Source organism: Lingula anatina, chromosome 2 (genome assembly GCF_051362555.1).
Source record: "Lingula anatina isolate TDL-2025a chromosome 2, LinAna3.0, whole genome shotgun sequence".
Lineage (NCBI taxonomy): Eukaryota > Metazoa > Brachiopoda > Lingulata > Lingulida > Lingulidae > Lingula > Lingula anatina.
In genome coordinates, this window is record NC_141768.1 from 21,199,936 (window position 1) to 21,223,778 (window position 23,843).

Genomic DNA, 23,843 nt, shown 5'->3' on the forward strand with positions numbered 1-23,843 from the left:
ACACTAACTGGATCTATAAGTGAACTCTTCAGGATGCTTGCAGTTACCAAAGGACTGAGTAAATATAGCTTCAGATCCCGATTGAAGTCAAAATCAGCCTTAGCTTAATTGTGTCAGGGATCTCTAGTAAATGTATCTTAACTGGCTTTGAATATCTCTTGCGATAGCAGGTTTGTTAGAACTAAATCATTTTGAATAATATTTTAAAAAGGATGAATCCTAATGCAAGGACATGTCAGTCAAGGATTTGTGATTAGCCAAGAATTCCTTTTTTATATTTTTGAGGAAAATAAATTTGGCATGTTAATCCTATATAAAGTACCTTTAATATGATTTCATTTTGGAATGGTTTTAAAAGTAATGAGTAAGTCAGAACTGCAAGTAGATTTCACATTTATAATTATTTATACATGCAGAGCCACGTGCCAGTACAAGCCATACATTAATATTTGATAATGTCATGTAAGCCTGTCTTTCTAGTATTGTTTATAAGCACAGAAGTTATACTGTCTAGGCTTCAACATCAAGTATACTTCAAAGTGTGTCTGGCGCCCCATTCAACTAGATACCATCAGTGAATCAACCCAGCTTCGAGGGGACTGTCCCTGAATGCAATCAGTTTAACAGGCCTCCTCATGGATATAGAATATAGAAAAATCGGTTATTATAGGACTATGTTGAAAACAATTAAGAGGAGGTGTGTCATTCAGTTAAGCTGATCGCACTCAACAAGAGTACCCACAGAGCTGGGTCAATTCTTGTAGACCGATGATGTCTATGGGAATGGGGTCTATGACAGTTTACCAGTGTGCCATTACTTAATAATTCAAGAAATGTACCTGATACATGTAGCAAAATAATACACTTAGTAAAACTCCAATGCACAGTTTCTAATAGACATGGCAGTGTTTAACAAAGACCTTTATTGACGTCATGTCTACATTGTCATTTAAATCTGTTTCTATAGTAAACACAAGTTGTGCTACTTTTGGCCAATACGGCAATAGGCAAATAATTTTTAATCAAACTGAACAGACCTTGAGAATTAATTAAGTACCTCTCAAGGTTAATTCCTCAAGACAATTAAAAGAATCTGATGATATATTAAATATGTAGATCTACAGCATTCAGTATCAAGAAAAACAAGTCATCGAAACCACTGCGACGGCGACGACGACAACAAACTTCCTTTTTCTTTCATGATTGCGTCATTGACCGATTTGCAGCACAATGTACGCAGTGTCTTGCACAGGTCTTTAAAAGTTCACTTATGAACGGAATCTGACGCTGACTGAGCAAAATCAGCAGCAGTACTCTTTTGTCCTTATCTTCTAAAAGTCGCAGATAACATCTTACTCACCTGTGAACCGCTGGCATTATAGAAAATATCTTGCTCTTCGCAGTAAATACCAAGCGTTGTTTGTCTCAGTGCAGTTGCACTGTGAGGGTCGTAGACTTAGTAAAATCGGGTCATGTCAGGTCAAGTCACGTGCTCCTTAACAGAAGCGTGTCAGCGTGACCCTGTGTTACCTCAAAAGAATAATTTTATGCTTTCACAATTCTTGCTTAGTTTGCAACTACTTAAGTATCAGTCACTTCTGTTTTGAACATTTTAAACGGAAGAAACGTCACTTACTCAGGTATCTTTTAAAATTACAAAAGAAATACTTTTGAGTGGTTTGTCTTGAATCATCGCGCCATCTTCAGTTGCCCAATGCAGTTGCATGATGAAAACATGTTGGGAGATACAGATAAGTATCTGAACAGTGAAATAATGTAGTAAATAAATATTTTTAAGCAGCGGAAGATGGCCGCTTTGGAGGAATCTCTGACGGAGCGACAGGAAAATGAGCTGCAAGTATGCAACTTGTTACTGGCTTTGCCTTTATCGAACGTTTTCTTACTGAATGGTTGGAGATAATATTATTGAACTTCTGTAAAGACGGAATTAAACTCGATCAGATATAAATATATATCATTCCAATATATGCAATTTCATATATGCATTGTTATGTGTAGATCGCTAAAATATATGGCGCACAAAGTGTTTGAAATCGGAAGTGCACTTTTCCATCTCCACGTTTTTACCTTAACAATGTCAATGATTTTTTTAATTGAGAGTCTGAAAGATATAAAGAAACTTTGGTGGGAATGGCTTTCATTTGTGGCTACTACTCTTGGTAGGAACATCTCAGTTTTCTCGCAGCCTCACACATTAACATTTATTATGTCATGTGCTGTTGAAAAAAGAAACAATGACCTAGTCCCTGATTGAAAAGAAGTTTTGCATAAAGACATTATAGCAATATTGTATTTTCTAAGGCAACACTCTTGTGATAACATTATTAATTTTCTTTTCTTGTTTTCCTTATCTAATTGATGTTGTTTGTTAAACGAAAAATATCTCAAAATATGAAAGAAAGCAGAGTCAATATACATATGGTTATTTTAGGTGTTGCAGGCTGTTTTTATGGAAGATTTCAAGGACTGCAGGACAAAAGATGCTTGGAAGGTAATAGACCAGCATTGAATACAAATTGGTTTATAATACTGATATAACAAAGATATCAAGTAATAAAATAAAATGAAACTTATAAATATATGTCAATGTTAAACTTGTTTGTTAAAGTGAAGTTTAAAAACATCCCATATAACTTTTTTAAAATCAGATATTGTTAAAATTGTATTTTATCATACATATAGTTGCAAAAAGCTTCTTGAAAACTTTCCAGTCATGTTTTCATGTGTAAATATGCATAAACCATACATATATAATACAAATACAATACTTGTATGAATGCATGCACATTTGTGTACCCACACACATGCGTGTGCACACACCCAGGCATACATACTCCCCATACACATACATACACACACACACACACACACACACACACACACACACACACACACACACACACACACACACACACACACACACACACACACACACACATATTAAATGTTTTTATCTGTATATATATAGGTACACAGGCCTCCAGAGATCTGTCTCCGGCTTCTGCCCCAGCAGAGTATGGGTAGCACTCAGGTATATGTGCAGGTGGAGCTAGTGATTAAGTGTACAGAGAACTATCCAAATGAGTAAGTAACTAAAGGAATCCTGTCATGATATCAAATTAAAACCAAATTAGTTTTTAGAACATTTTTTTTCATAATGTTATTAAGAAACCAACTCTTTTTATCGTAATGGAAGTCCTGTCTTTAAGAGTTAATGTTGTATTTAATTAATGTTATTGTTTTTCTTGAATTATCAGTTTATAAAAGTATCTTATCATTTATTTTAATGATGTAGCATATTTTTAAAAAGGCAAAAAATTTTCTTTGCCATTTTTATCCATACCTAGAAAAAAATCTATGTATCATTTAAATTGTGTTTTTATTATTGAAAATTTAAGATTGTGTGTTTTCAAGAATAACTTATTGAAAAGGATTTAGCTTCATTAACATAATATATAGGGTTTAACATATTGCCTTATCTCATTCATACAGAGCACCACAGTTAAGGTTAGAAAATGCAAAGGGGTTGTCCAATCAGCTTGTTCAAGAACTCCAGGGTGAACTAGACTCAAAAGCCCAGGAATTAATTGGAGAGGTAAATGTCTTTGTCTTTATTGGTTATTGACGCTATATTTGTTAGGAATTTATGTTTCAATATTTGTTACACTTATTATATAAAAGAAATACTATATATTTATAAATAAATAATTATACATGACATAGAATCCTATGAAAAAAAGCCATCAAAATAAACATTTTCGTAAATCAAACAATGGGGAATTTGTGGGTAAGAACAGACACATTCCAATGTCTAAACCACAGCATCGTCTGACGTGACTACAAAGAGATGTGTATTGCTCTAAGCAGAGCTAGATATTGATGTCATGGCACACTCATCCACATGAAGTTTTTTTCAGGTAATGGTACTAGAATTGGCCCAACATGTCCAGGATTTTCTGCACAAACACAACAGGCCTCCAGCAAAGTCTTTCTATGAGCAGATGATGAGCAATAAAAAGGAACGAGAAATACAGCAAGCCATGGAACAAAAAAAGAAAACCGATTTGCTCAGGAAAAAAGAGGAAAAGGAGGTAAGGATGTCTAGAGATGTAATGTAGTTTATGTAATGTGTTTACCATTTAGTTTTATTTTTAACACAGATTTTATTTTGCTTATGGTACCAGTGGAGTGATTTACCAAATTAAAAGAGCTTTTTCGAACTTGAACAAGAATTTTTGTTGTTTTACAAAGTTATAAAAATGTTTCTGATGTGATTCAAAAGTAAAATTTTACCGTAAATGTTTTGATAGTAAAGATGATTACTTTAATGTTTCAGAAGCAACAGTTAGAGGAAGAAATCCAAAGAAGACAGGAGGCAATGAGAGCAGAAACCAAAAGAAGAAAAGAACAAGCAAAAGAAGTGAGCAATTTTTTACAGTACATTATTTTTCAAATTGTTAGCACTTTTAAAACCTTAAAAACTATTACCCCATCTTGTGCAAAAATAGTTAATTTTTACATGGTTTTCTTGACATGTTTATTGGATTTTGTTCTAGCAAATTGAGGTCAAATCAGAGAGAGCTTCATCAGAGCCCCCAGATCCAAGCACTCCAAACACAGAGTCTACCCGCATGACACCCATTCCCATGGACAGTGAACAGCGACAACGTGCCCGCGCCTCTGTGTCTCCAGTAGGAAGCCCTGTCAAACAGAGTTATAGCAGAGCACCTGTAGACAACAATGGTAGTTATCAGAAAGAAAGGAAAAGGTACAGTGTTCTTCTGATTTTAGGGTTATGTGATGGCCTTTGTCTTGGTATGAATATGTATTTATTGTATTGTATTATATGTAAAATCTCCATGGTGGCTGTTACTTCTCAGTCAGTCTAAACTCCCTCTACCGAGCATTTTATGAGAAAGCTTGAAATAATTATAAAATAATTAAGAAAATCAGACGCACAGTCTTTTTTCTTTTGAATTTGTTGCTGATTTGGTGATAGAAAAGATTAAATCCCAGATAAATAATACGTTATGATTACCCAATCCTTTGTATATATTCTTCTTTTGTTCTAGATAAATTTTAACTGCTATCAACAATGGGAGTAGTTTTGCTTAAGAGGCATTCACAGCATGTTACATATGCATCCTTTTATTTCTTTCCTCTAGGCACACTAGCACTCCAAGAGTTCGTCAGAGCAGCTGTGGTGAAAGAAGTGAATCATCAGAGGAACACTGCACATTTCACACAGGAACATCTGTTCTTGCCTTCAGTACTAAGGGAGAGAGGACAGTGCACAGGGGGAAATGTCTAGGTACATCACTCTGAAAATATGTATTAATTCTGAAAACATGAGGCATGCATATTGACTTACAGTTAAAGTCATAAGTAGTGGGATGTGTTTGAATAATGGTAAGAACTTAATTCTACCAAAAATTGGATGTATTTTGCTTGAAAATTTAGTAAAAATAGTGGGAAAGAATTTAAAAGGTGAGTTGGGTGCTCGTTAGAAAGTAAGGTTTTTTGAGTAACTAAAAATGAATAGGATTATCTTGAAGGTACTGTAAGCATTTACTACACGTTGTTTAAAGGTAAATGTGAACCCTTAAAGTCATTTTCTACATTCAGGTCACAGTCCTAAAGGAAGCACAGTGTATGCTGGGATGGATACGAAAACTGGAGAGCTGGTCACTGTGGTAGAGTGGGAGCTGAAATGGTGGCACGTAAAAAGAAAACTGGATGCAGATGACAAGGAGAAATATGAAAAGGAAGAGGCAAAATTTATGAAACAAGTGAGGAACAGATTTGATATACGATTGATTCTGTAAAATGAGTTGGATTTTGAATTAAAGGCTCATACTTTAATGTTTAAGTAGATTTTTAGTGATAAATTGAAAGATTTAGGTTAGCCATTTTCTTAAAGCAACATGGTGTTCTGAATCTTTGTTCACACCCACTTATACAGCAAGGTTTTTGAGATATGTAAAATATCACTGATCACATTCGATTACTCAATTTTGATTTTAGGTTTCCAGTATTGAAGCTGAGCTACATTCCATGTTGAGGTTACATCATGAAAACCTGATCCACTACTTAGCTATGAATTACCAGCAAGAAAAGGGCAAAATCATTGTTACTGTAGGTAGACATTAAGATTATAGCAGTAAAATTTACCTTTCTTGCAAAGCAAAAGAGGCTTACATTGTTGTAGATTTTAGAATTTCACTTTTAGCCAATTTTAGCATTTCCATTTTATAGCATGTTCACCATTTCCCATTTTTAATTATAGAAAATAACAGTGTTTGAATTTTCAGTCAAAACCTGATAAAAGCTTAGAGAATTTCTATTTACTATTTTTGATAAAAGACATGCTAATGAATATCTCCTTGAATAATGTAAAGGGGAAGGTCACTTTCTAATATGATAACTTTCAAACATTTATATTAATTTTCTTCACGTGACATTGAATGTCCTTGTAATATTTTGTAGATGTTGACTGAATATGCTGGCGGTGGTAACTTGGACACAAATTTAAAGAGACACATTCCAGTGCCAATTGATGTACTTAAGCAATATACCACAGACCTGTTAGAATCACTGGCATATCTCCACAGTAAAGCAGTGGTCCATAAAGATCTGAGGGTGAGTTCTCATAGATGGATGAAAAAAATATATATATGTATTAGCAGTAAGTTTACAGTATTGATATGAGTGTCTGCTTTAACTTTTTTGACAGATATCTTTTACTATTTCTTGTGCCTGTTTTTGCGAGCGTGTGCATATATGCAGTGTGTGTGTGTGTTGACAGTAGTGCTGATCTCTGTTATGGCATGCTCTTAAAATTGTCTTTGCAGGCATCTTGTGTGTTTTTGGATAGTAAAGGAAGAACAAGAGTGGCTGACTACAGCTTAACAAAAAGGTAAAGAAAGGAACAAATTCTTTCTATCACAGATATTCTCTTTGTGTATCAAGTCATTTATTTCTTATTCTGTTTTCTTAGGGAGAGCATGCAAAAATGTCTTAAAATAAATTCAGTTAATTTCTCATTATTACCTTGGTCTCTGTTGCTGTTTTAGACTGGCAGATCTTTATGAAACTGCTGACATAGAAAGAGGAGGGGTACATTTTATTGAAAACAAAACTCAAAGTCATGGAAGGGGTGGAAAGAAAGGAGACATTCATGCCCTGGTAAGTTAAAGTGTTATATTTTGAAAATATAGCATATCATACTAAAATATGTTCAGAAAGACTTCTTTAGATTGATATTTGAATGCCATAACATATCTAGCTATTCTCATCCTGCCAATTATCTTTAAATATCATTTTTTTTCAGGGAATATTACTTCTGTCTCTTGCTGAAGGTCATCAGATCACACAGTTTTGGCCAGAAGTCCCAGCAACACTACCAGGAGATTTTCAGGACTTCATCACGAAGTAAAAAGGATTTTTTTATTTGAAACAAATTTTATTTTCTTGTTCGTTATCTATTGATCTGCACTTAGTTTAACATTTTTACTGAATTTTTACTAAGTGTATGCTCTTAAGATATCTACCCACAATAATCATACATATCAGATGTCTACTTACAATCATTTGTTGTACAACCACTTGTTATGGAAATATACTATTAAGAAACCTTTTATTTAATGTAAGCATCTGTGTGGAGATAATTCTGAAGCTTCAATTTCTTTATTGAAGTGTAATTTGTGAAATATTTATAAGAAACAACATTAAAACTATCCTTTCATGAAAATTTGATAATTTCAGGTGCTTGTTTAAAGATGAAAAACACCGTTGGTCTGCGTTCCAGTTGTTGGACCATCAGTTTGTAAAACCTGCTGTTTACACCACTTCATTACAAGTAGTTGTAAACCAAGATTCTGGGAATGCTGCTCAAGGTGAGAGGGGAATAAGCAAAAGCTGCTTTCACAGTTTTTTCCAGAGGAAAGTGAATGTTGTGTAGAGAAAATACTTTGGAGTGGCATCGGTTTTTTCAATTTTTTTTTATCAAGCAACAAAAATACTTATTTTTGTAGTCTAAGACAAATATAATGATAATAATAAAGATTATGATGATGATAAGAAGAAGAAACAATAATAATAATGCTGATGATGTATATTTATTGCAAGTCATCTGTTGAATTGTACAATGTCAGTTTTTTAAATAAATTTATGTAAAACATGTTTGATATTTTTATATTAAAGATATAATGGGTATAATAAAACTGATTCTCTTGATTCCTGTACATTACAGCTGCCAAAGCAGTAGACAGTGATGATGATATACTTGATGCAGACTCTGATCTCCACATCTTCACCACCTGTGACCCCTCAGGTCACTCAAGGCTGTACAATGAATTTGAAATCTTAAAGGCATTGGGAAAGGGTGGCTTTGGGGATGTTATAAAAGTAAGTTGCAGGTCTTGTGTAAACCAAAATCATTGTGGTTGTTTGTTACACAACATATTACAGGAGGACTGTCTTATTCTTTTACTTTCTGCTAAAGTTTTAGGTAGACAAAAACACTCAGTTTAATTATAGGTTTTAGGTTCTAGGTTTTTCAATTTTACTGAAAACTTTCTTGTGTCATTTTCTTTAATGTATAAATGTTTTGGGCACTTAAGTATGACATATTAAACGTGCACAAGGGCATGCATAGTAGACAAAGATGTGATTTATAAATTATAAATAATATTTTTAAGTTAGTCACTTTGAAAAACTGGTATTCATGTATAAGAACATTATCCATCCTTTTCCTAGGTTCGCAATAGGCTAGATGGCCGCGTGTATGCTATCAAGAGAATCCCTCTTAATCCAAAAAACAAGCAGCTCACCAGAAAAATCACAAGAGAAGTCAAACTTCTGTCCAGACTCAACCATGAGAATGTTGTCAGGTAGAATTATTTTGTCTCTGTCCATATCATTTAATGCTCATTCCTCCCATTACTCGGTACAGTGTATAAATTCAAGGGCCTGTTTCAAAGAAACTGTTTAGCTCTTAAATTGCGTAAACTTTGAGACCAAAATTTAAGTCTACTTTGACCCAAGATAAATTCCTTTAATTGTTACATCTGTTTTACAGTAAAAATTGATGGCTAATGGTTCTGACCAGTACTCACTTTTTTAAGTAGACTACTCTGGAACTGAAGTAAAAAGACTTTTTTGGTGTAAAAAAGTTCTATTGTAAAATGTGGCACCTGGTTTTGGGTTGTTTGACATTTTTGGCACTTTTTCCTGTTCTTGGCAGAACATTCCTCTGCAACCATTGTTGTAAAATGGTTCTGTTTCAAGGGCACATTTTCTGAATTTTGCTGAGGGTTCTCTGAATCCTAGCACAATACCGAGGTTTAAAAAATATCAGTTTTAATCAATGAAAGTATATTGATAAAAAATCACTGTAATCACTATAAATTCAGGTACTACAATTCATGGATAGAGACAAGCAATGAGCCAGTTCAAAGTGAGTCCTCATTATCAAGCAACAGTACACCAAAGACTGCCACCATCTCAACCATCCCTACAAACTCCAGTATAAGAAATAAATCCCTGGGTCTTGGTATAGACATGGATTTTGATAAGAATGTCCCACCCCCGCTGGACGAGTCTGTGGAATGGAGTGTGTCTGTTTCCCATGAGGCACCTGTAGAATCTCCATCATCGTCCTCGTCATCCGAGGATGAGGAAGAGGATAGTGATGTGTTTGGAGCATCTTTTATGTAGGTGGAGTATTTTGAAAATATTTAATAACGCAAAGAATACTTCTCAAACTAGAGATAAATTTTGTGTGTGTGTCATTGATTTAGTAATTAAAATAAATTTTAAACAAGGAAGGATTTCATTATGTTTAATTCATTAACATAAGCATAAAGGGAAATATTACTTGCCTACCCTTATTTGCCTGTCTCTTTTTCAAGGCCTTTCACTGACTCAGATTCCTCTGACAGTATTGTGTTTGAAGGGACTGTCCTAGAAGACTCGGATACAGAGGTAATTTTGACTGTTTGTATGTAATGCATTCCAATATTATAGCCACAGTGGTTATGATTTCACTCTTTTTATGGGCTGGTGTTATTTTTAGTTCTTAGGAAGAGAATGATAAACATAATTGTCAGTTTGCGGATTTTCTGCTAAGTTTAATGTTTAATTATGGCTTTTGTTAAAAAGAGGTAAAGAAGACCAAAGTTTTGGTCTTTTTTTCAGGAATCCAAAGGAAAAACTACAGAAGAGAGCAGTGTCAGTAAAGAAGAAGTTCTCAAACTGCAGTTCCTTTACATTCAGGTGGCCATACATAGCTTTTTGATTGTGTTTAGTAATTGAGTGCTCTTTGCTTTTTCCTTTATTCAATGAATAATCTTTTTTTGTAAAGATTTCATAAGTAGATTGACTATGATATTTTTCCTTTATATTGGAATGAGATGTACTTGATATTAATAGATAACTGTCATTGTAAAATGTGTGTAAGTCAGACAATACAATGTCATCTGTTGTGTAACCCAATTAATTGTTACTCACTGTTTTCTGCTTCTGCAGATGTACATTTACAAGCTATGAAAAAATTAAATGAACAAGTCATTAAAATGTTAAATAATTCTATTGGCTTCATAGATGGAATACTGTGAGCGGAGCACCTTGAGAAACTGTATAGATGCTGGTTTGTATCAGGACATGAATAGAGTCTGGAGGCTGTTCAGAGAAATTGTAGAGGGCCTAGTACACATACATGAGCAGGTAACCAGTATATACTGCCCCACAAGATGAGGGCTTTATTTGGCATTTACGGATGTATGATTGCCATTTACATTATAATGGCTTTTAAGTTACATTCATGTCTCTGTAGGACAAGTTCATTCATGTTAATTTTGAAATTTGTTTGGATATTGTTGACAATTTGTAAAATGACATCTTTTGTTTATTATTTCATGTCTGCTCATCTTTTTATTATCATTGACAACGTGTTTCTGGACAGTACTAGTACTAAAAGCACCAAGATTCAATAACATTGTGAAATGCAACATGTTTCTTTTTTTCTTTTAGGGAATGATCCACAGAGATCTGAAACCAGTGAATATATTTCTGGATTCCAATGACCATGTGAAGATTGGAGACTTTGGATTGGCTACCACTGATATTCTTTCTCAGGTGAATTTTGTTAACATACGATTGGTATTTTTGTCAACCGATATATGTACCCTGTTTGCAACATGATTCCTGGAAGTTTTCCCTAAAATATGTGGTCATCTTTATCAAATATAGGAGAGAAAGAAGTGATTACAATTTCAACCATATTCAGGTCTCCTAATATTTTAGTTTTTCAAAAAACATTTTTGACATTTTGCAAACTGAGGCCATTTTCTCCATGAGCTCTATCAGGCCCAGACCTTAAACATGTTTTGAATTATTTTCAATCAGCAAACAAGTCTGCTGGATGTGACCCTCACTTCCTCCACCACATTAGACATCCATGTCAGCTCCTCTCAGTCCTCTGGCTGTGTAGATGACAGCCTCACTGGCAAAGTGGGCACAGCACTCTATGTCAGCCCTGAGATGATGGACACTGGAGGGAAAGCTAATTATAACCAGGTAACATAAGGGAAATCGTAGAAATATCGGTTAAATTATAGCAAAAATAATATTATTATGTTCAATGACAGCACTTTTTGCTTAGACTGAATTAATTGTTACAAAGGGGAGCTGGTTTTAAGTAATATTTGTAAAATTTTATGTCAGGTTTTGTATATAGAGCACGTATAATAAAAAATCAATATTATGGGAAAAAAGTTAAAAGTATGGGAAAATATCAAATGTGATAAAAATGATCATTTGCCTGCTTTTTGTCTAACCCTTAATGCATTCCTAGCAATTGATATGCCACCAGCCGATCATATCAATTTGCTTAGAATGTCAAGAGTTGCATGCACTAGTTCATCATATGAGAGATAGAGGCAATATAAGCAAACAAAACATGTGGATTGTAGCATTTTACCAGTATAAATATCTTATCTGATGTGATGATCAATAAAATTTTGAATTATTAAACATGTCTTGTTGGATTCAGAAAGTGGATATATACAGTCTTGGAGTGATATTCTTTGAGATGTGTTACAAAGCTCTGCCGCTGGGAATGGAGAGGGTCAAGATTCTTGGTCAGCTGCGTCTGCCTGAGATAAAATTTCCAGAAGATTTTGATGAATATGAACTGAAGAAACAGGTACTTGCGTCAATTTTCATATAAATTTGATGGAGTACATAAATAAAAACTTGTTTTGAAACACAAATTGCCTTTATTTCAAAAATTTTTCAGAAAGTTATGGTGATTTTGAAAAGAAACAAATGTTTAAAGACTAATTTAAAGTATCCTTCTGCATGTTGTTTCCAGGTTGTATTCTATTGGTAATATTAATATATGAAAATATAATGAATTACACATCTGACAAACTATAATGATTTAGGCCATGTTTTCATTTTCCTGTTTTTTGCAGACGGAACTATTACGTTGGTTACTGAACCATGATCCCACCCAGCGCCCCACGTCCATGGAACTTCTTCAGTCCCCTTACATGCCCCCTCCACAGATGGAAGAGGCAGAATTGAATGAAGTCCTGAGGTCCACAATATCCAACCCACAGAGTAAAACCTACCACAGAATGCTGACCACTTTGTTCTCACAGCCTTTTGATGCTGCCACCGATGTTTTGTTTGATTTTGAAATGCACAGGGACATACACAAGGTAGTAAGTTCAATGCCAGAAGCAACAGCCTCTACCCCTTTTCCTTACCAAAGTGTATATTTTGATTCATCTAGTTAAGTTAGCTTAAATGATTCAAATAAAAATAAAAGGATGAATCTCATAATGGACATTGATTACTGTAAGAGCAACTGGATCAAATTCTCAGATGTTTGTTGCTCCCCCGATTCAAAGATTCAGGCAGGCATTTCCTGAAATGGCTTTCGTTGAATAATTTCATGATGAAAGTAAAGACAATCCTTTGAATTGTTCTTGTATGAGGTCCTATTTCTTTTATTTTTCTTTCAGGCCCCACTAAAATCAGCCCTTGTCCATCGTCAGATTCGTGGCACAATAGAAAACCTCTTCCAGCGCCATGGAGCTGTGCAGGTGAATACCCCTCTCCTGCTCCCAAAGTGTGATGCATATGGGCAGAATGAGCAGTATGTTTCTCTTATGGACTTTGGTGGGAAAATAGTTGGGCTTCCTTATGATCTCAGAGTAAGTGATTTTAATAAGTGCAAATTTAATGACATGTAGTTTATAAAATCTTTTAAAATAGGACTCCTTCTCTATCATAGAGATTTTAAATCAAAACAGCATTTGTTATTAATGAAAAAAAATCCATTATATAGCTGCATTTATTATGAACTTTATGGCAAGATTTATGTAATATTTTCTTAAGATAAGAATCATGGACTTTTTTATAAAATGATATTTATTTCAGGTTTCATTTGCAAGATACATTGGCAGGACCAATGTAACCTTTATGAAACGCTACAATATTGAAAGGGTGTTTAGGTCAAAGAAAATGTTTGGATTTCATCCTAAGGAGTTGATAGAATGTGCCTTTGATATCGTAACTTCCACCCCAGGAGGGTAAGTCCTTGTTCTCATTAGTTTACACATTTTCTTTATATCAGTAACAACTATACTAAACTGTACAAATATTATGTGACACTCTGCAGAAATGTAATTTTTAAACTTTTAATTGAAACTGTTTATTTAAAGATATTTCAAGATGTTATAGGTTTAATATTTAATCAATGAAAAACAGTTAACGAATTGTCACTGACATTTAGATAACAATTTGTGGTAAACAGCATAAGGATTTTGTACACAGGTCTAGATTGAAAATGAATTAGTATTGAATAGTATTCTACTAATAATAAAAATTTGTAATTAGTATTCATGAAACAATTGTTGATAAGATGGATCATTATATTTCAGCTTGGTGGCAGATGCAGAAGTTATTCATGTTGTGTTTGAGGTCATCAATGAGTTTCCAGCACTGCAGGTATGCACATAAAACGCAGTTTTATAATTATGATAATAATAATAATAATAGTATTATTTTATTTGTTGAAGCACATTTTTCCAAACTGCAATTGCAGTAATGACGCACAGTAATGTATAATGAAGGTTAGAAGATTTTAACAAATATACAACTAGCAGTATATAATGGTTTTGTTTTTTGATTCACTTTTCATTGTATTTCATTACTGACTAATCTTTTGTTTGTCTTTTAACTGTTTACCATATATTCAGGTGCTTTGTTGAGTATAGGGGACAAGATATGTGTATGAAAAAGATTAATAACAACTGTCATTTTGGTTTAAAGTTTATTCACCCAAGTATTCTTACTTTTATGGCATATTTTTCATGATCAGAACAAAGGTTACTACCTACGCATTAACCACACATCTCTGCTGCAAGCCATATTGTTGTATTGTGGAATAGAGGAAGACAAACACGAGCAAGTCTATTCCATCCTCTCAGAAACTAAGGTGGGACATTGCTATGAAATCTGACTAAAAATAGAATGGTTATGTTATGAAATTTACAGAGTGTTAATGCTAAGCATGTCAAAGTAAGTTGCTGCATATGTATGGTATGATACACTTGAGCCAGTTTTTTTATAAATATGTTGATAATAAGAATGAGTTGTTTTCTAAATGTTGAATTTAAAAGAATTCTGTGGGGTGGGGTTTTCGGGGGTTTTATCTGTTTTGAAACCACAGTATTAGTCTAATCAAACATTGAGTTCTTTGACTGCAATGTTTGGGTACAAGTAAATCTTACAAAAATGTCAGACTTTGGTAAAATCAGTGGGTCAGGGGTATGATCAAGACTTATTGATGAAGGGTAAAAACATCATGCCTCACTGGCAAAACACATTTTGACTATATAGAAATGTTTGATTTTTTACCAATATCAGATATTTTTTTCAGACTGAGAAGCAAAAAAAGCAACAGGTGATGACTCGCCTGTGCAATTTAGATCTGAGTGAGCAAACAGTTTCTCAGCTGTGTGACTTTATGTTGGAGACAGAGGGACCATACAGCAAGGTGTCCAGTGTGCTAAAGAGAATTACCAAAACACAGGGACCAGTAAGTTACACATGGATTTGGTTTCTTAGTGAGCAAAATAAAATTTCTAACAAAGCAAGTATGGCTTGGTCACCCATGTCATATCTAGGTTTGAAATTTGAAAGGTTTGAAATTTGAAAGTATACACAGCCGTTGACGTTAAGAGAAAAATAGTTTTTTTTTATAATTTATGTTTACTTATTTAGATGCACAGGTGTGAAAAAACAAATGTTTTTGTCAGATCCAAGGTTTTCAGCACCTCCATCATCATGAAAGGCTAGAGTTGAGTAGGAATATTTTTTTTTTATTCTAGGAAAGTCGTCTTGCCAAGAAAGGGCTTCGTGAAATAGAAGCAGTCTTGACTATGTTAGAGGCCATGGGTGTCAAAGTGCAGGTATATGAAACATTGATGAAAATGGTCTATTTTTTATACAAAAGGTATAGTTTTTGTGCCAACATATTATTCACTTAGGGCTATCTGCTTTTCCTAACCAGAAAAAATTATTAAGGTAAATATATGGCTTATTGGAAGAGAATGGTTGAATCAAATATAATTATAGTAAATATTCATATATTTAAAGTAAAGATTTCAAGTTTTTGTAGTACTTCAACTTGGGCAATCTTCATCTGCATTTGACATATTGCAAATGGATCTTGATTAAACATTGTGCAGGTCACTGTAACATTAGCTTACGGCATATTTCAAATTAATCTTGATCAGATATCTTGCACATCATTGTAACATTTGCTTACTGACATAGACATGTCAAAAATTGATCTTAATGAAGTATCTTTCAGGGATATGTAATGTTATAATATAATAAGCTTACTGAAATATTTCCAATGAACCATCTTTCAGGTCACTGTAACACTGGGCCTTCTCTTCAATATCCACCTGACATCAGGGATTATATTCCAAGTAGTCACTGATGTGAGGAGAAAGAAGAAAACCATAACAGAGGTCCTGGCTGCTGGGCACAGATATGATAAACTAGTGAGTCAATTATTATTTTTATTATTTTTATCAGTCACTTTACTGCTGTTTATAAAGGGTTGCAAATTCAAATGTGCTGTATTGATTGTATATTAAATACCACTATGATTTTATGTATAATAGAAAATGACTCTATCCAAAATTGGATGCTGGATTTGAGAAAGCAGATGGTAACAGAATATTTTATATCTCACAAAGCAAGACCCTGTATTACTGAATGAATGAATAAATGAATTTATTGTCGTTTAAGGAGTCAACGTAAATGTGTTAGAGAAGTGAGTCAGGTGAGGAAATGAGTTCATAGGGCGGGGAATTTGAGATGCGCAGGTTGAGTATTGCGCATTAGTATAAAAGAAATAGCGAGACGAGTAGCTTTCATTCGAGACTGTTTCAGCCGTCTGCGTCAGACTGGTGAAGTAAATCGCAAATCAGAGAAGTAATGTTGATAAGAGAAGGTATAAGAGGAGCCAGTTGCAATAAGTATTGAAAAAGGGTATACGTTTTGCAGTATTCATGAGTGGTATTTAAACAGTGTAAAAGATGAAAGCGGGGTGTAGGTAACAAAGAAGAGGTGGTAGTAGTGATAAGACTGAGAAGGTGATAGTTTCTGATGTACAGTTAATTCATGGTATGTATGCATTCGGTAATACAGATAAGAATGCAACCATTAAAAGGGTTTATTGAATTGTATAAAAGGTGGAGACCTAGATGTGTGGAGAGACATAATCACCAACGCTGAACAGCAGGGCACTGAATGATGATGATAAAATGTGGTTAAAATTTGAATGTGTACAACAAAATAGCAGATGTATTGGATATGAGAAGTTGGTAGAGGGTTATAGTTTGAGAGTGGGTGAAGTACAGTTAATGCGTGGTATGTACGCATAATGCCACGCAGACAGGTATGCAACAGCTCATAGCAAGGGTTAACGAAATAAAATGATTTGAATTTGATGCGGTGTTTGGGTGTTTTCGTTGCGAGTTATTAGACAATAAATGATTTATATACGATTAAGTGAAACGAATAAGAATATAAAAAGGTTTATCTATGCTTTCATTTATCAGATTAAATCTCTATGCTTCAGTAAGTTAAAGAATGTTACCATTAATTATTTATCAAATTTTAGGTGCAAGGTTTCAGGAAGCAGACGACCAGCAGTGTTGCCCACTTGACTCAGGCTGCTGTAGGTGTCAGTATAGCTCTGGACAGGATTGTCACAGCCATGATGGAAGATGAAGAAGTAAGTTCAATCGCAAACCTATTGTAGTGATTTATGATGCTTAAATTAATGTGCATTTATTGATTGATTTAACCAGATTTGTAAATGCATAGTTGCAAGTAGTTGTCTTGGTATATGATGTTACTGCTGAAGACATAAGGTTTTTGTTGTTCCTTGTTAGCTTTATTATATGTAATTTACTCAGGTGTGAATTGGTCTGAATTTAAATATATCTTAAATATTTATTTTATTCTAAATGAGGTCACAGCATTATGCAGAATAGCTATGATGTTGATGTAGTATTTTGATCAGTTTCAGCCATGTGGTGTATGTGACATCATAGTTTGTACATTGGGTCACAAGCCTATGATAAAGCAACAGTTGAGCATAGCCAAGGACTTGTGGGCAGCTGGCCTCAAGGTTGATGTTCTTTATGATACTACACAGGTATGAAATTGCTATGAAAAGCTATACAGTGAGAACTAATTCTCTTGGCTTTTGAATTGTAAGAAGCATTCAAGTAAAATGCACAAAAGAAAAATTACACAGTGAAAAAGGTTTGCCATTTCTCCTGTGTTACGATTATAAAAAAATCAAATCTCACAGGTTGAAAAATGTTTAGTTTCTTTATCATGATATTTAGAAAATTTTGCATAATGTTAAGTATTTTTTATTGCATCTTCTTTATAGAGTGTAATATATCAGTTGCAAGATACAGAAATATTCAGCCCCCCCAAAATGGTCATCTCATGACAGTTTCTACCCTCACCTCTCCCCTTATTGGCAGTTATATTGACAAACCTCTAACTTTTACTTTAGGGTCTTGAAGCTGTTCAAGATTACTGTAAAGAAAAAGGAATATCATACATGGTAATCCTGAAGGATATGGATATTAGTAGTGTCAAGGTAAGACTGTTTATTTTTTTAAATCCAGTTGGTGCTGGTCTTGATTTTAATGTTGTAAGGAGGGCTGGAGTAATACTCATAAAATCACATATACGCTTTTCATACAAATGAATGTAGCAAAATGATATCAGTAAGCTTTAAGAAGGTTTTTATTGATTTATTTCATTTTACTATAATTATTTTGTTTTTTAGGTAAGATCTCTGGAGAAGGAAAGAATTCGAGAAGTTGATGTTGGAACACTCGAATTAGTTGACCATTTCAAACAAAAATTGTTATCAAAAAGGTAAAGTACAGTTTGCCTTTTCAACTTTCTGTTAATATTTAAATAGGTTTTTTTAATAATGATATCAGATTGCAAACCTTTCTTTTTTCTTTTTATTACAAAATAATATTTTTAGGCCTATTTTTATGGATATTTCCCTATCTGTATCCAAAAAAATGTTAGTTTATAACAATAAAAGTTTGCAATTTATTTTCTATTTACTTAACAAGATTAACTTTAATGATTTAAAGTCATGACTGAAAGACTTCCCACTGATGATTTTAATGAATGATGAATGTATATTTACTGATAATAATACTCTTACATGCAACTTACCTTTACTTAAAATAAGCAGGGCAATACAATATGAACTTGCTCTGCCCTAAATGAAATTATCCAAAATTAATTGTTTGTCTTTGTTAGGAGAGAGAAAACAGAATGTATTTTAGTATTTAAGATATGCATACCCAAAATTATATGAAGATAAGACAACCTGAACTTTGTTACTGCTTATTATAGTGAGGCATCAGATACCAACATGACAATTACTGGCAAGATGAACCTCATCAATTCCCAGAATATAAATGAAGAGAAACCTTCCACCAGCAATTTCTCCAGTCTGAATATTACATACTGGTGCCAGGATAATGCAAAGCCTCAAGGAAATGTGAAAAGGAAGTATGAAGCTCAGGTAATAATGTATGAATTTACTTCAAAAGTGCTTTTGACTCATTTTGTGGTGAAATGGACCATATGAATACTTCAAAGAGATTTTTGTCTTCACTTAGTATATATTTTATGTTATTGATGTAACTGAGAATCCCAGGTATACATGTACTGAAATATGAATTTTCATCAAAAATTCTGACTCTTGATGAAATGGACCGTTTGAATATATAGAGGTTTTTTGTCTTTACTTATCATTACATGTCACATTATTGTTATGTTTTCTTCTGATATGGGGTACATTGTAATTACTTATTTCTTAGATAAGGGCCAAGTTGACCACTCTGACTCAACAATTGGTCTCCAACAAGGTGAATTGGATAGAAGTGATAGCAGTTGATCTCTCCACACAGGTGCTAAAGACAATGGCAGCATATCTTGATGTAGGTAGAAAAATTGAGGGGAGGTGGATCATTTGAAAAATGGTTATTTATATAATTTTCAACTTGATTAGTATATTTAATTTCACAGTTCATTGGATTGATCTAACTTCCTGTTTTTGTTATTTATGAAAGTATTGATGGTCTTAGCATATTTGAGACTGTAGTAATTTATGTGTTTCAGTTGGATGATGACGGTGATGCCTTCAATGCAAGTATTGGTACAGTATTACAAGGGTACGTAACCTGCAATTTATTTGACATTATACCATCGTGCAATCAACCTTTTCAACTACAAATGAAATCTTAGGAAATCTTAGGAATTGCCATGTTTAAACCATTTTTTTCACACTGCCTATTGTATATTTCAAAGAAATTTATTCACAAATAAGTTATGCCCATTACAGGTATAACATTTAAGTATTGTGGTTGACAGTATCAATACAGTATATCATTTTGGTCATAAGTTGATTTATTTATTTGGTTTTTTATTTATTTATTTATTTATTTATTTATTTATTTATTTATTTATTTATTTATGTATTTATTTATTTTGTGTATCTATAAATATAGCCCATTTTGTCTTCCAGTCATGCAAGACACAGAAAGTTTCTCACAAGAGTCTGTGAATACATTTATGAAGTGAAGTTTGATAAAAAGTAAGGATTCTTGTCTCTTTGTTGAATTATAAGACAGAAGTATAACATGTATTGTTTCCTTCAAAAACATGCAAAGTTGTAAGTGGTTTGTCCAAGCTTGCTCCACCATTTGAATTATGGTTCGGTTGTGAATCCATATAACTATTTTTAATACATTGATACATACCAGATTCCTGTATATTTTTAAAGTTATTTTATGTAAAGTCTTTCTACTTCTCAATTTCAGGTGTCCAGTTATTATCCTTTACAGTTTAGTGAATGACTCATACAAGGTCTTGATATGAGATTTAAAGGCAATCAGATAAGAGACAGAGCAAAAAGAACAAAGCGATCAGTATCAATCCAGAAGTTCTGGAACAAAATATATGAAAATACACTTTTTCATATGAAAATCATATATAAACTAAATACATTTTATTAGTATTATGCTAGTAGTGCAGTTATTACATAAGAAAATTGTTTTTCTGCATAAAGAATGCAGTGAAAGCTACTGGTTTGGTGCTTTCTTTTATTTATTTCAGTTTTTTGCACAAACTGTGGTGCAAAAGCTCAAGCTTTATTATTGTTATTCTGAGTGCAAAGACAGAAGTATGGATTGCAACCCTTCTTAAAAATTTGAAAAGAGAGGGCTCAAATATAAGTTGATGAATATGTGCTGGAAAGACCATGCTTATAGTTTTAGAATGAGTCATTTTAGAAATTCGTCCTACTTTATCTTACCTTATGATAAGTTGAATGTGTCTAATTTATGAATGAAAGATTTTCATATTCACTTAAGTTTATATCTGTATTGTGGCAGCACTGATTATCATGACCTTGTACAATATAATATAATATAATATTATTAATGTTATATTACAACCACCAAATATAATTTGGCTGAAGCAATCGTGTGATAAAGAAAATGGATCTGAATGCATTCAATATGTATTTTGGCTGGTTGAAATGGGTAAATAATGGAGGGATGAAACTATGTGATGTGAGAACTTATTGTAAGAAGTATGATATCGGTATCTAGTGGTGAGATTATAGGTCTTGCAGCCAGTTATTTGTTATTTTAGCATTAAACTGTTGTTGAATATAAGTTTTTGTTATTGAAAATAAGTGGAAGAATGATTTTCCATCAACCCCTGTGGGTTGCATAATTAATCTTATATGAAAGCATCTAAATCTTCCTCATTTACTTTTAAAGTCATCTTTTTTGGTGGAGCTTGAAATACCATAATTCACCATTCATGTCATTAAGTTTTGGTTCATGGAACCTGTTGGGGAATAACAAAAATATAGAATTCAGGTGTTAAATCTACGTTATTTTGGATGTTTATAAATCAATGAAATATATAGCTTAAATATTGTTAACTAAGTGTGGTGTTATGAATCTTATTTACGTCCCACTAATTTTATGTTTTTATAAACGATATCTTTTACTTTGTAGATAAATGAAATCTATAGAGCCTTGCAAATGATTACACCATCACACACACTCACACACACAGTAATAGAAACTTTGACAAGCTTCTTAGGGAGTATTCATACTCACACATGGTACTAGCTGGATCGGTCCAAGTCTGCAGAGGATTTTCGGGGGTAATTAATGAACTATCATGTGCTGATTAAGCTGATTTTTTTTTTTTTGTTTTTTTTTTTTAGAATCCCCAGCCGCAGAGTTGGATCAACCCAGTTAGTGTGAATCTGAATATGGTCTCAGAGAAAAACGTCTTGAAACAAATTTTATAAGTGAAAGCCTCTCTGATATCCAAGACACTAACTAAAACTAGCATAGAAGATATCTTAATTAATTTGGATCAAGTAAGATCATTAAATTACGTCTAGTAGCATATTAAACATACAAAAAACAAAAAAAAACTGCGGTCTTTCAACCGGTGCAACATTCACAACCGACGTTCAGAGTGGGTTATGCCGCTTGACTTTTTATGGCAGTATCCATGTATTGAAAGTTGGCTCATTTCCATAGTAGGTTATCCGCAACTCCAATCTCTTCTTCCTCAGTTCCCTTTAAAATATTTTTGACTACCGCCATCGGCCCCTTGCAAACCCGGTTTCATGTTTTTTCTTTATTGTCAAAATGTTTTTTTTTAGTTTGTTTGCTTGATTGTTTGTTTGTTTTTTCTTGAATAGAAAATTTTAAATGGCTGAGTTTGGGGACGGCGGTTATCACCCGGCTTTGTAAAATACATCGTACCATCGCAAATGTCCTCTCCAGACGCAGTGAACCTAAAGAAAAATTGCACTTTGATAACTAAAGTCATAAGCCAGCCAGCAAAATTGTAAATTTTCCTCTTTTTCGCAGTTTTGGGAAAAGTTGTCCCCGATAAACCATAAGTTCAAACAGCATGACACCCCAAGGGAATATCAACGTGCTCTCCAAGAAGCTGAACCAGCCATGAGTACCTCTGGAGTCGTTGTCTTGTGGGGGGCAAAGTCCATAAATCGCAACCCATGGATACTCTGCCCAGCCACATTTGCCAGCTGACTCATGTGACTGTATCTGTTCAGTCACTGCTGGTTGGTTCAGTCCATTTCTTAGGAGGTTTCAGTTTCAAATCCCAAGGTGGGTAATCACACACAGTAACAGCATCACCCAGCGTCCTAGGGCTCATTCCCATTGAAACTACTGTTGTACGTAGATCGATTAACACGCCCCCCCCCCCCCCCCCCGGCGTTGATTTGAATAGAGAATACGAGTACGTTGGGAAAATAAAAGGAGGCGTGTTATTCTGTTAACCTGATTGCATTCAGCGATAGTCCCCACGAGTTGGATCAAACCGGTACGATAGTTTAATTGGGAACATACCCTTATTCTCCTGAGTCTTCTCTGTATAAGTCATGTTGGCCGAGTTGGCCGTGAATTGTTTTGCAGGAGGATCGGCTTTGCGTTTTGGACGTTTAAAGGCCATAAAGCAGTTACCATAACAACGTTCGTTTGGCATTCCTGAAGTTCCAGTCAGAAATTACTCGAAAATGTTCCCCTCCTGTAAAACGGTATTAGTCTACATCCTTGTACAAATCAACACGTGGGGTTTTTATTGTCACTGACAAGAAAAGAATGTCTGATTTGGAAAATAATGAGCAGTATGACACTAAGAAAGTGTACTCCCATTACGATTGATTCATTTGAAAATGAGCAGGAATAATACAGATAATTTAAGTGATCTCGAGGACCCTCCAGAAAGGAAAAACTCGCCCGATTTACACAGCAGGCACAGCAAACGCTACACACGAGGCAGCAATTTTGCCTTAAACAATTTGAAAGCCAAACATACCAAAGCTTCTTATACAGACCAAGTAATACAGGAATCTAACTAACCCCGAAATTTCAAAAGCCACGTGCTGCAAACGGAAATAAGTTTACCTCTAGTTGGACGCAGCAAACCAATCCCAATTGAAACATTCCCCAAAGAACTGATGATTCAATATGACGCATTCAAAACGGCCGAACCGAACTGTGTGGACGAGGCGGACTTACACAAGTTTCGCAAACATCCTCTCAACGTTGAACTAATGCAATAGAGCGCCGAACAACTGAGGGGAGTAATACGGATAATTGACAATGGCGTCTTCA

General features: G+C 34.0%; 2 protein-coding genes across 5 annotated transcripts in view; one reads left to right on the plus strand and one right to left on the minus strand.

The window, feature by feature from the left end:
• Nucleotides 1-1,542, minus strand: part of LOC106156017 (uncharacterized) — a 39,315-nt gene extending 37,773 nt beyond the window's left edge. For all 4 annotated transcript variants that reach the window (XM_087007110.1, XM_087007109.1, XM_087007111.1 and 1 more), the window contains exon 1: nt 1,361-1,542. In XM_087007110.1, the coding sequence (XP_086863236.1) occupies nt 1,361-1,377 (17 nt within the window). In that variant the 5' untranslated portion in view covers nt 1,378-1,542. The remainder of the gene's footprint in view (nt 1-1,360) is intronic.
• A 138-nt stretch (nt 1,543-1,680) lies between these two features.
• Nucleotides 1,681-21,619, plus strand: LOC106156059 (eIF-2-alpha kinase GCN2). The gene is made up of 41 exons (XM_013531153.2): nt 1,681-1,858; nt 2,453-2,512; nt 2,990-3,105; nt 3,514-3,616; nt 3,939-4,112; nt 4,358-4,441; nt 4,578-4,789; nt 5,187-5,332; nt 5,647-5,810; nt 6,046-6,156; nt 6,508-6,660; nt 6,873-6,937; nt 7,095-7,206; nt 7,352-7,452; nt 7,786-7,916; nt 8,273-8,427; nt 8,779-8,912; nt 9,435-9,734; nt 9,933-10,005; nt 10,219-10,296; nt 10,624-10,746; nt 11,053-11,157; nt 11,428-11,598; nt 12,074-12,226; nt 12,498-12,746; nt 13,053-13,244; nt 13,471-13,622; nt 13,974-14,040; nt 14,414-14,530; nt 14,975-15,133; nt 15,426-15,506; nt 15,972-16,106; nt 17,234-17,347; nt 17,639-17,773; nt 18,146-18,232; nt 18,425-18,516; nt 19,015-19,186; nt 19,485-19,604; nt 19,786-19,838; nt 20,192-20,260; nt 20,487-21,619. The coding sequence occupies exons 1-41, from the start codon at nt 1,808-1,810 to the stop codon at nt 20,542-20,544; spliced, it is 5,127 nt and encodes a 1,708-aa protein (XP_013386607.2). The 5' UTR covers nt 1,681-1,807; the 3' UTR covers nt 20,545-21,619.
• The last annotated feature ends 2,224 nt before the right edge of the window (nt 21,620-23,843 follow it).

What these genes read in the sequence shown, in the direction of transcription:
- LOC106156059 (XM_013531153.2), top strand. Translation starts at nt 1,808, where the DNA reads ATGGCCGCTTTGGAGGAATCTCTGACGGAGCGACAGGAAAATGAGCTG. An exon ending in TAGAAGACTCGGATACAGAG is followed by an intron (nt 10,006 to 10,218) that starts GTAATTTTGACT and finishes TCTTTTTTTCAG; the next exon opens with GAATCCAAAGGAAAAACTAC. An exon ending in TAGTACACATACATGAGCAG is followed by an intron (nt 10,747 to 11,052) that starts GTAACCAGTATA and finishes TTTTTCTTTTAG; the next exon opens with GGAATGATCCACAGAGATCT.